The sequence below is a fragment of the Diuraphis noxia genome, unplaced genomic scaffold (assembly GCF_037042655.1).
Source record: "Diuraphis noxia isolate RWA-SAM2 unplaced genomic scaffold, SU_Dnox_SAM2 contig0002, whole genome shotgun sequence".
Classification (NCBI taxonomy): Eukaryota; Metazoa; Arthropoda; class Insecta; order Hemiptera; family Aphididae; genus Diuraphis; species Diuraphis noxia.
In genome coordinates this window covers 28373602-28386993 of record NW_028301712.1, presented here as the reverse complement: position 1 = coordinate 28386993, position 13392 = coordinate 28373602, and the positions used below count along the sequence as shown (strand labels likewise).

Here is a 13392-nt window from a genome sequence, read left to right as displayed (position 1 = left end):
AACAGTTTTCGCTGTTAAGTCTTCTTAAGTCGGGTCCATCTAACGATGACGGCCATTGGCAACCTATATAGCAAAGTATGGAAAACGTGCAGTTCATATCCTATAAAAAATCAAACTTTGTCTACTAAATATTAATAACCAAATCATTACGCTACTATGGATCCCCAGCCACGTTGGAATACCAGGCAACGAGACAGCAGACATCTATGCCAAAAGAGCCATAACTTCTGATGCCATCTCTGTCCAAACATGTTCTCTGAGCGACATCAAGGGCGTCATACAGGCCCTAACACTGGAAAAGTGGCAATATCGTTGGGCTTCTTCACATACTAATAGCATTATCTATATGAAGCACTTGGACCCGATCATGAACACTATCAAAATCATAAAGTTTCTTAAAATAACCAAATTGTATAACCTTATCTGACATTTGTATCTTATTTTGTACTTGTTTTTTTTTCTTTTCATCTTTCTCTCACTTCCAATACTGTACTTCTATATTTTAACGCTATGCCTTTATAAATAATCTACAATGTACATGCTATTCATAATGTTATCTAGCACCTAATTTAATGTTTACATTGTACAATATGCCAATAACCTTAGTTTTTGCGGCTTTAATAAAAAAAAAAATCAAACATTTCCCGTCCCATCTTTACACAGACATAGCCACATAGGATTATCCATAGCAATAGCAGTTACTACTACTGCAGGTATAGGTTTAAATCATTATTATACATGCGTTTTGTAATTTTGTTATTGTTATAAAAAAAAATATATATATATAATGATATTGATAAAAACTTGATTATTTTATGAATTCAAATCTGTTATATAATTTGATTTGATTGAAATCTGTAATTTTATATTTTAAAAATGGTCTTTAAATTTTCATGACTTTTATTATACGATTATTTAAATGAACTTTTCATCGTTTTATATAATATATGAGTTTGTAACCACTAGGTTTAATTTGGACGTGATCAAGAGAAACCTGTGACCTAATTAGTACGATACGTTTAATTTTTTATTTGGGGTGTAGCTAGTATGCAGCATTATAAATAGATTATAACCAATAAGTTCATTATGAATACCTATCATAACACCTTTTTCTAAAAATGTTTATATTTTTATTGATGAAAATCTTTTCCACTGCCGCTATTAATAGTAAAATATTTTAAGGTATAAGCATTAAATTGCATCGAATCTATATTTTTCTAACACCATTGGGCCATTTGAGCTCTACATAATATGATTGGCCGGAATGCTCACCAGCCATAAGACCAATGTAAACATAACCGAGATAACGTGTTAGAAAAAGACAATAGATAAGTATGGTGCTGCTATCATTTTTTTATCACGCATAATAATATGATTGCTTACAAAAAAATATAATTACGTTCATTTTATTGTATGACTCTATGTGCTTTTATTTCAACACTACTTCTTATGTGTGCTCTTATTTTTTATAAAATTATTAATCATCAGACAATATTGTTAATTTGTGGTGTATACTTTTATTTTAATATGGTTTAAGGTTGTATAAATGCTTTTCAATGTAATAAATCATCTATCATAATTTAAAATAATTCCTTAGGTCGTAGAATATTTGCTATTATATTATAAATGAAATATTTTTATTAATTTAAAGTTGAATTATTAATATCGAAAAATATCTAGCTAGTAGCTAAGTTAATTAAGCTAGTCAGTTAACTCAATAGATCATAACTCCAAGGTAATGGCTATTGTTTATTTACAATTTCTCTTAGTATCTTTGAATAATTATTTATTTTAGGATATTTTTACTATGAAGTATAACCAAAAAGGGCAAAATTTATTGAAGATATTGTTTACTGGATTTTTCCAGTATTAATCCACATTACTAAGTTAAGTTAGGAAAGTAATAAATACCATTTTAGTAGATGCATCCTCGAGTAAATATTGTAATTACACTTTTCTTTCAATTATGAATAATTTTATAAATACTATGTTCTATTTTATTGATCTAAGGTTAAGATAAACTATCTACACCGTGGTATCTGGCTTTAGACCTTACACAAGACCGTGGCCCAATAATCCAATCCTCGGTTTTAAGAAATATATGTACCGTGCTCTTATCTTTTTCCTTATTATCTATGTTGGCAACTCAATTTTGATAAGGGGACTTGCGCCAAAATGTTACAGCATCGCGATAATATATAAGATTCTAATAAACTGTAAAACTGTTTATACAAATTTAATACTATATCATAAATTTTAAATATTAAATACCTACAGGCTACAATTATCAATTATGAGGTATTATTAAGTATGACTTCAAACAATTTCAAAAAAAGAGAAGACTTTGCATGACTTTTTCACGCCAAAAACTAAAAAAAATATGATCCAATATTAAAAAATCACTTTGAAACAGGACCTAAAAATTCTAAATATTGTAGTAATTACATACAAAACGATCTCATTGCGTCCATCAATATTGTGATTAAAAGAAATTTAAAAGTTGCGTTAGTAAATGAAAAAGTGTCAATAATGGCTGATGAGACTAGTGACGTCGGTCACCATGAACAGTTGTCTGTTGTAATTAGATATTTTGATAAATTCAAAAACAGACCATTAGAAAATTTTGTATGTATAAAGAGAGTCATGACAGTTGATGTCACAAGTTTATTTAATGCTTTAAATGATGTAGTTGAAGAGTATGAAATCAAACGGGAAAATGTTATTTTTACTTGTTTTGACGGTGCTACAACATGTCTGTATTCTGGAAGTATACTCTATTCCAGGGGCTTCATTTGGGTGGTGGCAGGGTGTGCGGTTGCACCCCTTACTTTTAGAATGTTACAATTGTCCTGCGCCTTGCTGAAGCCTAAAATAATGAACGAGCCACGAATGCACAATTATTTATATGATTAAAATCAAATTGTAATGACCGGTCTATATGGACCGCAGGATAATATACATATATACGTATCTATTTTTATATGGCCTGGTGAAATTTCAAAATGGCCTGCTTGAAATTTCGCACACCCGAAAAAACCTGAAATGACGCCCCTGCTGCTCTATTCCAGCGTTTCCCAAACCATAGGTCGCGAAATTTTTTTGATGGGTCGCGACTCGCGGTTACGATTACAGTTATTTTATTCGTAAATTGATAAATAGTATAAATAACTAGTATTGTAGAATAAATGACATAAAGTCATTACGATTATGGAATTTTTTTATCTTATCGGTAAATGTGCTAATGAGTAATGACTAGTGACTAGTCGATGCGATCGGTCTCGGTCGTTTGTCCATAATCCATAATATGCAGTTCAGTAACGAGCGGTACAAAACGCGGTAAGTATTTTATAAAAAAACTCAATGATAAAATGGATTATACCTAGTAAAAATTTACGTTTAATTACGGCATGCTTATTTTAGGGGGGGGGGGGGTCGCGTACTTAATAAAAATTAAATTTATGGGTCGCCATTGCAAAAAGGTTGGGAAACGCTGCTCTATTCCATGACAAAGTAAATGGGTATGTCAGCAACTTTCTCATGCGTATATTTTCCACTGGTGGAATTTTATTTTCCACTGTGCGTTACGTAACACATTGTTGCTGACAGTGTATTTACTGTATTTTAAGTTATTGTTTCACAATGCTGGTCGACAATAGACTAATGCGACGCTCTCGCGGCGAGGCGTTGGTCTAATATCTGTTTTGAATGAAACCACGCCCATGCGCAGTAGTCGGCCGCCGACTGTGTTTCTTATTCTGAATCACTGAACTCTATACATATAGAGTTCAGTGTTCTGAATAGAGTATAGGTACAACTGGAAATCAGACAAATCCAAAATCTTTTTTTGTGCATGACTATGATGGCTATTGCTTGAACTTAATATTAGTTGATTCTATTGGCAAAGACAATGTGACATTTAACTTTTTCGGGTGTATCTAAATTATATATAACTTCATTGAAGAATGTTATACCAGGAATGCAGTATTTGAAAATTATTCATTGAATAATCATCAATGATCACTAACTACGTACACATTTACAAGACCCTCGTGCATGCAATTGGAAATCCTTTTAGAATATCAGTGGTTGCGCGTGCGTATGAAGTGCTAGTCTGTTTTTCAAAGTATATTACAGGGGTGGCCAATTTTTGGTTCGCTAGTAGAATTTAGTCATAGTTGTATGTGGCTCCCATCTTATTTACAAAAACTAAATTTTTTTTTTTATACATTTATAGAAAAAATGTTTCGTTACATAGATATTTCTATAGGATACAGATTAACGAATAAACGAAATTAGATAATAAATATATATTAAATATAAAATTATAAAATGTATTTATAAATATTTTGGCTCTTGATGTCATTGCGTTTATGTATTATATGGTTCGCTAACATATTCATGTTGACCACTTCTGGTATATATTAGTTGTTGACGTTTTCGTATGTTTATAGTTTTTTGTTATTTCCATACCTTTATCTTTTATCTATAACTTAACCTAACAGAGGTAATATGGAAAATCACCCAGGGCCGTTTCTATAGGTTATTCTGTATCAGGGTAATATATGGCCCTTCGGCCATTAAATATATGAGCTGAAAATATTTTTTTTATTTTACAAAATGAAACCAAAAATACTGTTTATATTAAAATTTAAATACCATCAATCTAAGCTTTTTTTTAGATAATACAACATACTGGACACTGGTAATAAATAATATCATTTTGTTTTATTTTCTAGCCTGTTGATCGATAAATAATATTTTGTAATAAAAAAGCGTGACAGTAAGCGCCAAGATCCCCCTCTCTATCTACCACGCAATGACTAATCTAACCGAGCTATCTGTGATCGAAGGTCGGCGATCGTCGGCTATTGTTTACAGGTATACTTGCAGGTATAGCAAATAAAAATGTACCCATAATATACAATTCATATATATTAATGATAAAATTAGCCATAAATCGGAGTTGTTGACTTGTTTATGAGTCTGACTCAAATTTTTATTGACAATATATGATTCGCACCATTCTGTGCTAAATTTTTTTACGCATGTGCTGCGTATATATTTAAAATATTTTCTTTCCAGTCACCACGCTCAAAAAATGTAACTTGAATAATTAATATCATACAAAAATAAATAGTTATAATTACATATGGTACATAGCTACAAAATTGGTATGCAATAGTTTCACCGCGGTAGTCCCCGAGTGTCACTTATCGACTCATCGACTAATCTTATTTTAACTTTAAAATAAAACTATACAATTTTACTTGTATTAATTAATAAATAAATATCTATTGTCACTGAAATATTTTATAACAATGAACTGAAATAATTACAATAAAAATAATGACTATATGAAGTTTACCACAAAATTGTAAAAAAAAGACTTATAAATGATTTAAGACTTGGAATATAATAAATATAATCTTATATTATATATCTTAACTAATAACTGAATAACAGATCTTACGTTTTTAGTCCATTAAATAAAAACATGCAAATGTATAAAATCAGTTAAGTTAAAAATAAAGTTAATGAAAATTTAATTGGAAAAATTTAAATTAAGATGTTTAGATAAATTTAACTTTAATTTTATGACCTCCCCTTGAGAGAATAGTAGGAGTCCTAGCAAAGTCGAAGATGGCTGTAGCAAGCTTGTTGTTCAGGGGATCAAAATCAATAAATGGCCTAGCAAAATTTAGAAAATTCCTAGTAAATTTTTGATGCCATTTTTGTAGTCATCTGCTGGTATCGTCTTTACGTACACATATTTATATGACAATATAAACATAATTATTTTAACATTTAACAGTATGCTTATTCGAATAATATGATCATTTTTTTCCCAGATCGAGTGGAATCAAAAAGAGAAGGGAACGCTGATATTTCTATAACATTTAGTAGTTCCAATGACCGTGTACCACCTATATTTCATCATGATATCTAGCTGAAGATTCAATGTCGCTATAACATCGCTGCCAAACACAGTACCTAAAATATATATTATATTTTAAGGTTGTGAATTTAAAAATATGTTATGAATAGGTATATTTTTATTTTTATGTTTTTGATATTTAATGTACTAAAATATAAAATAAAAAGTATTCAATTAATTCAAGTTTATTTTTGATTTTGTTTTGTGATAATATTTATAGTTTTAATGAGACTTAAGTAGACTAAAAAGAAGAGACAAAAAGAATTAGCATAGTTTTATGTCAATATGTCATAAATGTCATAATACCTAGTGATAATTTAAATTTTAACAAAATACCAAAATAACAAGTATTCGTAATTAGGACCTGAACATATTTTTTATTATTACTTAAATCTCTTACTGACAGTAAATAAAAAGACTTAATTTCAATATTATATTTACCTAATTTAAGTTTCACTTAGATGTGATCTATGATTTTTTATATGATTACTTTAATATGTAGGCACAATAATAATATAAACAATTTTCTGTCCAAAAATTAATGTCGAGATTATCTTAATCTAAAAAAAAAAATTTCTAGGTATTTAAGATAAAAAAAAGATTATTTACGACAAATATTGGTTGGATTGAAGTATTGATATTTAAAATTGTTACAACAATAATCAGTAATCACTAATCACTTATCGTTTTGATGTAGGTTCTTCAAAAAAGGACGCCAAAAATATGCTTGCCATCTGGGTATTGAAACATTTTTGTGAAAATGAAAGTGTTAATGACTTCAGGGGTTAGGTTATTATTATTTATGATAATCCGGTTCGATAAGGACCAATGTTAATGACTTCAGGGGACTTGCAGCAATAACAAGTATACCTGTTTCATATAATTATAATTATGGATAATGAGAGTAGCAAAAAAGAGACTAGGTAGTGGACTGTATGTTTATATTAAAATGTAATAATAAATAGTAATAAATAATAATAATAGTATATCAGTTACAAAAAATATAACAAATTATATAATGATATTTGCAATGGCAACAATAGTAATTCCTATGATCATAATAATATAATAAGTTGCAATGCAATAATAAAATTATACATAGGGTGAAAATGATACAAGTTGCAATGCAACAATACAATTATACATAGGGTAATAATAATACAAGCTGCAATGCAATTAAAATTATACTTTGGTGCACCAACTTACCCTACTTATGATATAGATGTAATCTTATGCCAAAATTAGTATATGAGGTTAGGAATTAGGTCACATGTGGAACACACACCTTACGAATCACCCTAAAGTTGGAAAACAAATATGAATATACAATCAACTAAATGAAAGGAACGATACGTACCAAAATAATTATATGAAGTCAGAGGCTAAAATGGTTGGAGCGTGACGACAATAATAGAAAATTGAGATCTCAAAAAAACAGACTACCAATAGGGTATTACAGATTGCAGCAACAGAACTGAAATATAAAGTCATAACGTGACCATGACGAACGAAAAAACGATGTTGCTGCAACCAAGAGCAGATCAGAAAGGAAAAACGAAATACGAAAAACAAACGTATAATATAACAAATTGTTCACAGATAGATAACAATCGTGGTCAAGAACAGTTACCACGGTATGTCATCTGTGGTGAACAAAGAGTATGACTAGCATAAACGGCGGGCAAATTTGAAACAGATGTATGGCGCCAACATACTCCCCCCCGTTGAAATACAAAGAGTATTTCAACTAACTCTAAAATTATATAGAACAATAACTTAATCTTAAGACTTAAGGGGTAGATTGAATTTGACTTGATTGGCTTGAGTTGAACTTGACTAGATTGACTTGAGTTGAACTTGACTAGATTGACTTGAGATGAACTTGACTAGATTGACTTGAGATGAACTTGACTAGATTGACTTGAGATGAACTTGACTAGATTGACTTGAGATGAACTTGACTAGATTGACTTGAGATGAACTTGACTAGATTATGTTGAAGTTTCTTCAGCATTGACATAGGGCAGTGGACATAGTTTTACTAGAGGCCGACGTAATGACTTATTGCCAGGCAGGGTAACTGTTACAACACGAACAATGTCATCAGAGCCCGTATGAAGCTGTGTAACTCGGCCAGTGCGCCAAGTTAGCGGAGGTTGGTTGTCTTCGACAATTAGTACTAAATCTCCAAGTTTGATGACTGCATCTTTGGTAACTACATTCCACTTCGACCTGACTTGCAATGTGCGAAGATATTCGGTCGACCATCTGCGCCAAAAACCTTGCATCATTCCCTGAACAATATGCCATCGCTTTAGATAGTTAATAGGCTTCTCAGGAAGTTGTACATCTGGAGGTAGCGTTAAACAACCTCCTACTAAGAAGTGGGCAGGTGTTAGTACTGCAAAGCTTTCAGGATCACTTGACTGAGGGGTCAATGGTCTACTATTTAGACATGCTTCAATTTGGCACAATAATGTGGCTAATTCTTCAAAATTGAGTTTAGCTGATTTTAATGTTCTTATGAGATGGTGTTTGGTAGATTTAACAGCTGCCTCCCAGAGACCACCCATATGTGGTGCACTTGGAGGGTTGAAGTGCCACTGAATTTCGTCTTGTGCTAATGTCTCTACAACAGTCTTATTGTTATCACATGGATGCTTATAAAGACGTTTCAATTCAGCGTTAGCGCCACAAAAGTTAGTGCCATTATCTGAATATATGTGTGAACTCTGGCCTCGTCGAGAAAAGAAACGCCGTAACGCTGCTAAGAAAGCTTGGGAAGTCAAACTGCTAACAACTTCTAAATGAATTGCACGAGTGCTGAAGCATATGAAAACTGCTATATAAGCCTTAGTAACAGTTCTATTGCGAGGACCTGAATGCAGACTGATGGGGCCAGCAAAATCAATGCCCGTTGCAGTAAATGGACGGCTTGGAGTCACTCGAAGTTGCGGTAGATTTCCCATCGTTGGTTTGAATGTGTGAGGTTTGGCTCGGTAACATGTGCTGCAGTTATGTACAATGCGTCGAGCTGTGTCTCTTGCATTAAGAGGCCAAAATTCTTGGCGTACCCTATTGAGCAGATTTTGGGGACCAGCATGTAAATATTGTTTGTGATAGTGTTCGAAAATGAGTTGAGTTATACGATGTGATTTTGGTAAAACTGCAGGATGTCGCTGATTGGCAGGTAATTGTGATAGTTGTAATCTTCCTCCCACTCTGATGATGCCGTTCTCAATAAAGGGACTTAGTCGAATAAGTTTACTTCGCCGAGATAGTTGGGTGCCGTGCTCCAAACATATTATCTCAGGTTTAAATGCATTTTGTTGAGCAATCTTTATCCACACTTTTTTGGCGGCAATAAGTTCAAAGGCATGGAGGTGATCGATGGTCCTTTCAGCCTTCACAGATCTAGAATTGCTACAAAATCTTTGAATATACGCAGTTATTCGAATGAGTTTTGTCCAACTCGAATATCGATTTAACAAATTATAATCCTTTGTTGAGTCAACACTGACAGGCTGAGTGGCTGTGAGAACAGACTTGATGGTGCGAATTTCGGGAATATCGATCGAATGTGTAAAACCTTCAGGCCAATGGCTACTGTTCAGTGTTAACCATTCTGGTCCTTTCCACCAGAGAGTTGATGATTTTAAAGACTGTGCTGGTACTCCTCGAGTTATGAGGTCGGCAGGGTTCTCTTGTGATGGTACATATCTCCATTGTGCTATGGTTGATGACTCATGAATTTGTGTTACCCGATTGGAAACGTACATTTTTAAGGGAATATCTGTGTTTATCCATGATAAAACAATTGAGGAATCTGTCCACAATGTAATATTGTCATCAGAGATGTCTATATTAAGGGCCTTGAACTCTTTTCGAACTTCAGTCATCAAGTCAACTAATACTGTTGCACCATTGAGTTCTAACCTTGGTATGGTTGTGGTACGAATAGGTGCTACTCGTGACCTTGACGTGTATAGTGCGATTGTCCATGAGTCTTCAGCATCTGCTGTTTTCGAACGTACATAGATACATGCTCCGATAGCATTTTGAGATGCATCACAAAAACCATGAAGTGTAATAATTCGTTTGTTGGCATGGCATAAAACTAAACGTTGAATGGATATGCTCTCAATTGATTTAAGACTGTTGCAAAATGTTGTCCACTTGAGCTGTGTGTCAGGAGGTAAAACTGTATCCCATTCTACCTTAAGCGTCCACAATTGTTGGAGGAAAATCTTGCCTCTTATTAATGCTGGTGTGATAAATCCAAGTGGATCGTAAATTTTGTGTAGATCTGACAGCAATGACCTCTTTGTCATTCGTGTTTGTGGATTCCAAGGTTTTAGTACAAATTTTAAAATATCTTTATTTGGTAGCCATGTTAGTCCTAACGTGGTGATAGACTCATCTTCAGCCAACAGCAATGAATAATGTTGTTCATTAGCAGACGGTATTTTTGCGATCAACTCTGCAGAATTTGAACACCATTTTCTGATAGGAAAATTAACTTGATTCAGTACATTTGTCAGTTGTTGATAATATTGAAAACACTCTTCAACTGTTGTTCCACCACTTAGCAAGTCATCTACATAAAAGTCTTCTTTAATTATTCTAGCGACTCCTTGATCAGTACAACGTTTGCTTAATTCAGATAAACATCTCGTGGCCAGATAAGGCGCTGATTTTGTTCCGTATGTGACGGTTAGAAGTCTATAATGTTGCAATGGGTCACTTGGATTTGACCTGTATACAATTCGTTGTAAGTCACAGTCGGACCGATCAACTTTGACTTGGCGATACATTTTTTCAATGTCACCTGTGATGGCTATGTTATGTAATCGAAATCTTAGAATAATTTGAAATAATGTTGGTTGTACTGTAGGTCCTCGCATTAAGATATCATTAAGAGAAACACCAGTTGATGTAGCAGCTGATGCGTCAAACACAACACGAGTCTTTGTTGTTATACTGTTTTCTTTAACCACAGCATGGTGGGGAAGATAGTAAGTGATGGGTTGACAGATTATGTCTGTATCTTGAATTTTCTCCATGTGACCAATGGTTAGATATTCGGTCATAAACTTTTCATATTCTGTTGCTAGGACTTTGTTGCTCATCAACCGTCGTTCCATTGCCAAGAATCTTTTTGTAGCCATATACTTTGAATCTCCTAGAACACTAGGATCACAATTGATTGGCAGCTTTACTATGAATTGTCCATTGTGATCAAATTTAATTGAACTTTGAAAATGACTTTCAACTTGAGCTTCTTCAGCACGTTGGGTGATTTTTTTTTGACTTTGGAGAGACAGTGCGGAAATGCTACTCTGATTTGTGATAGATGTAGAGACCAATGATTGCGATACTAACGACTCAATAACAGGAATGCAACCGGTGATTATCCAACCCAACTTTGTCTCACATGCAAATGACTTGGGTGAAAGTTTGATATGGTTACCTATAAACAATTCAAAAAACAGTTCAGCACCTAATAATAGGTCTATTGGTTGAGGTTTGTGAAATAAAGGATCTGCAAGCTGACATTTAACTTGATCTGGGATATTGAATTGATTGATGTCAACAGTTCTCGTTGGTAGATGACCAGTAATGACAGGCAAGACGTGCAAATCAACAGTGGTTTGATATGATCCAAAACGTGATGATAGGAGTGTGGATTCAAGTTTGGCAGACTTGGTGGATAGAGTTCCTATGCCTGATATACTTGACATTGACATTGATGTTTTTAGTCTCAGGAGATTGGCACACCGACGAGTTATGAAATTTATTTGTGATCCTGAGTCCAAAACTGCTCGCAGCTCATGTTGTTCACTTCCTATTCCGTGTATTTTGACAATTGCTGTTGCTAGCATAACTTGGCATTCTGTGTTATGTTGTTGTACATGCATTGAAGTGTGCGATGATTGTGCTTCACCTTGCAGCTCTGAGTCATTTGTTGAGATGTCACTTGGTTTAGGGGTATGCTGGTATTCATGTAATTTTGTATGATGTTTGCGCCCACACTTATGGCAACTACCATATCGACAGACCGCAGCACTATGACCAGGATGTAAGCAGTTAAAACAAAGAGAATGATTACTAACTACCTTTGAACGCTCAGAAACTGACAATCCCAGGAATTGATCACAGGCATGCAATTTATGAGAACCTGTACATAACACACATTTGTAAATAGTTGTGTTTTTATGATTATTTTCTTTGATAAATAATGACTTTTTTTGAGGGACTCGTCTCATATGTTGACTTTGTGCAGCTTCCATGGTGGAGATGCTGTTGAAATCGCCAACCTCATATGCTGATATGCGATTCAACAGGAATGTTTCAAGTTCACTAAACTTTGGTAATTCTCGAGTATTCTGACGGAGTTGCCATTCCCCAACAGTAGTATTATCTAATTTATAACAAATTAATGTAACTAACCAAGCATCCCAACTATTAACAGGTTGCTGTAGGGCTTCTAAGGCTTTAACATGTGAACTAACATGATGATGTAGTTTTTGCAATTCTGCTGCTGTTACAGTGATGACCTTCGGTGTTTCTAATAATGAACGTATATGAGATTGAATTGTTAGTGATTTATTTTCATAACGCATGATAAGAGCATCATAAGCTCTTTGGTAGTTGTCCCCTGTTGTTGGAAAACTTTTTATGACATCACTAGCTGAATTTGTTAAACAAGATTTTAGGTAATGAAGTTTTTGGACATCGGCTAATGATTTATTGTTATGGAACATTGCATCAAATGAATCTCTAAATGCTGGCCAGTTTTGTAAATTACCATTGAATGTGGGCGCTGGAACAGCTGGCAATCGAACCGTGTCGCTGATGCTTACTGTTGTATCTGAATTTATTGGCTGTTTTTTACCTTTTTCAGCTAGTTAAAGATGCTTGTACATCACATATCAGATCATTGAATTTAATTCGTTCATCCGCTTGTGATTGGTCATCTCTCTTATCTAACATTTCAATTTGGCTTTGGATTTCTTCGAATCGATCGATTGATGTCTTAAGTTGGCATAACCTGACTTCTACTGCCTGAAAGGCTATTGAAGATTCAACAAAGTTTTTTACAAACTTCAAATGTGCAGCTACTTCAACTTGTAAGTTTTTTCTTCGGCGTATTAATGATTTATGTTCTTCGGTATCCATGACGGCAGTTGGAACGTTTACTATTCTTATCGATTAAGCGCTAATTGTATTATACAAGTTCTTTTACAACAACTTAAGACTTGTTAATTTGAGCGCTTTACAAGTTACTGCAATAATGCTTATGTTACAATAAAAAGAACAAAACAACACTAGATATATATTATTATTAATCTGAATATTATTACTATTATTATTTATGATAATCCGGTTCGATAAGGACCAATGTTAATGACTTCAGGGGACTTGCAGCAATAACAAGTATACCTGTTTCATATAAT

The 13392-nt window shown here is 33.4% G+C and overlaps 1 protein-coding gene across 1 annotated transcript; it reads right to left on the bottom strand.

Annotated features, from left to right (window-relative positions):
* Window positions 1-7926: 7926 nt before the first annotated feature.
* Window positions 7927-13114, bottom strand: LOC107173919 (uncharacterized). The gene is made up of 2 exons (XM_089218355.1): window positions 12865-13114; window positions 7927-12806 (listed from the first exon to the last, which is right to left on the bottom strand). The coding sequence occupies exons 1-2, from the start codon at window positions 13112-13114 to the stop codon at window positions 7927-7929; spliced, it is 5130 nt and encodes a 1709-aa protein (XP_089074481.1).
* Between the last annotated feature and the right edge of the window lie 278 nt (window positions 13115-13392).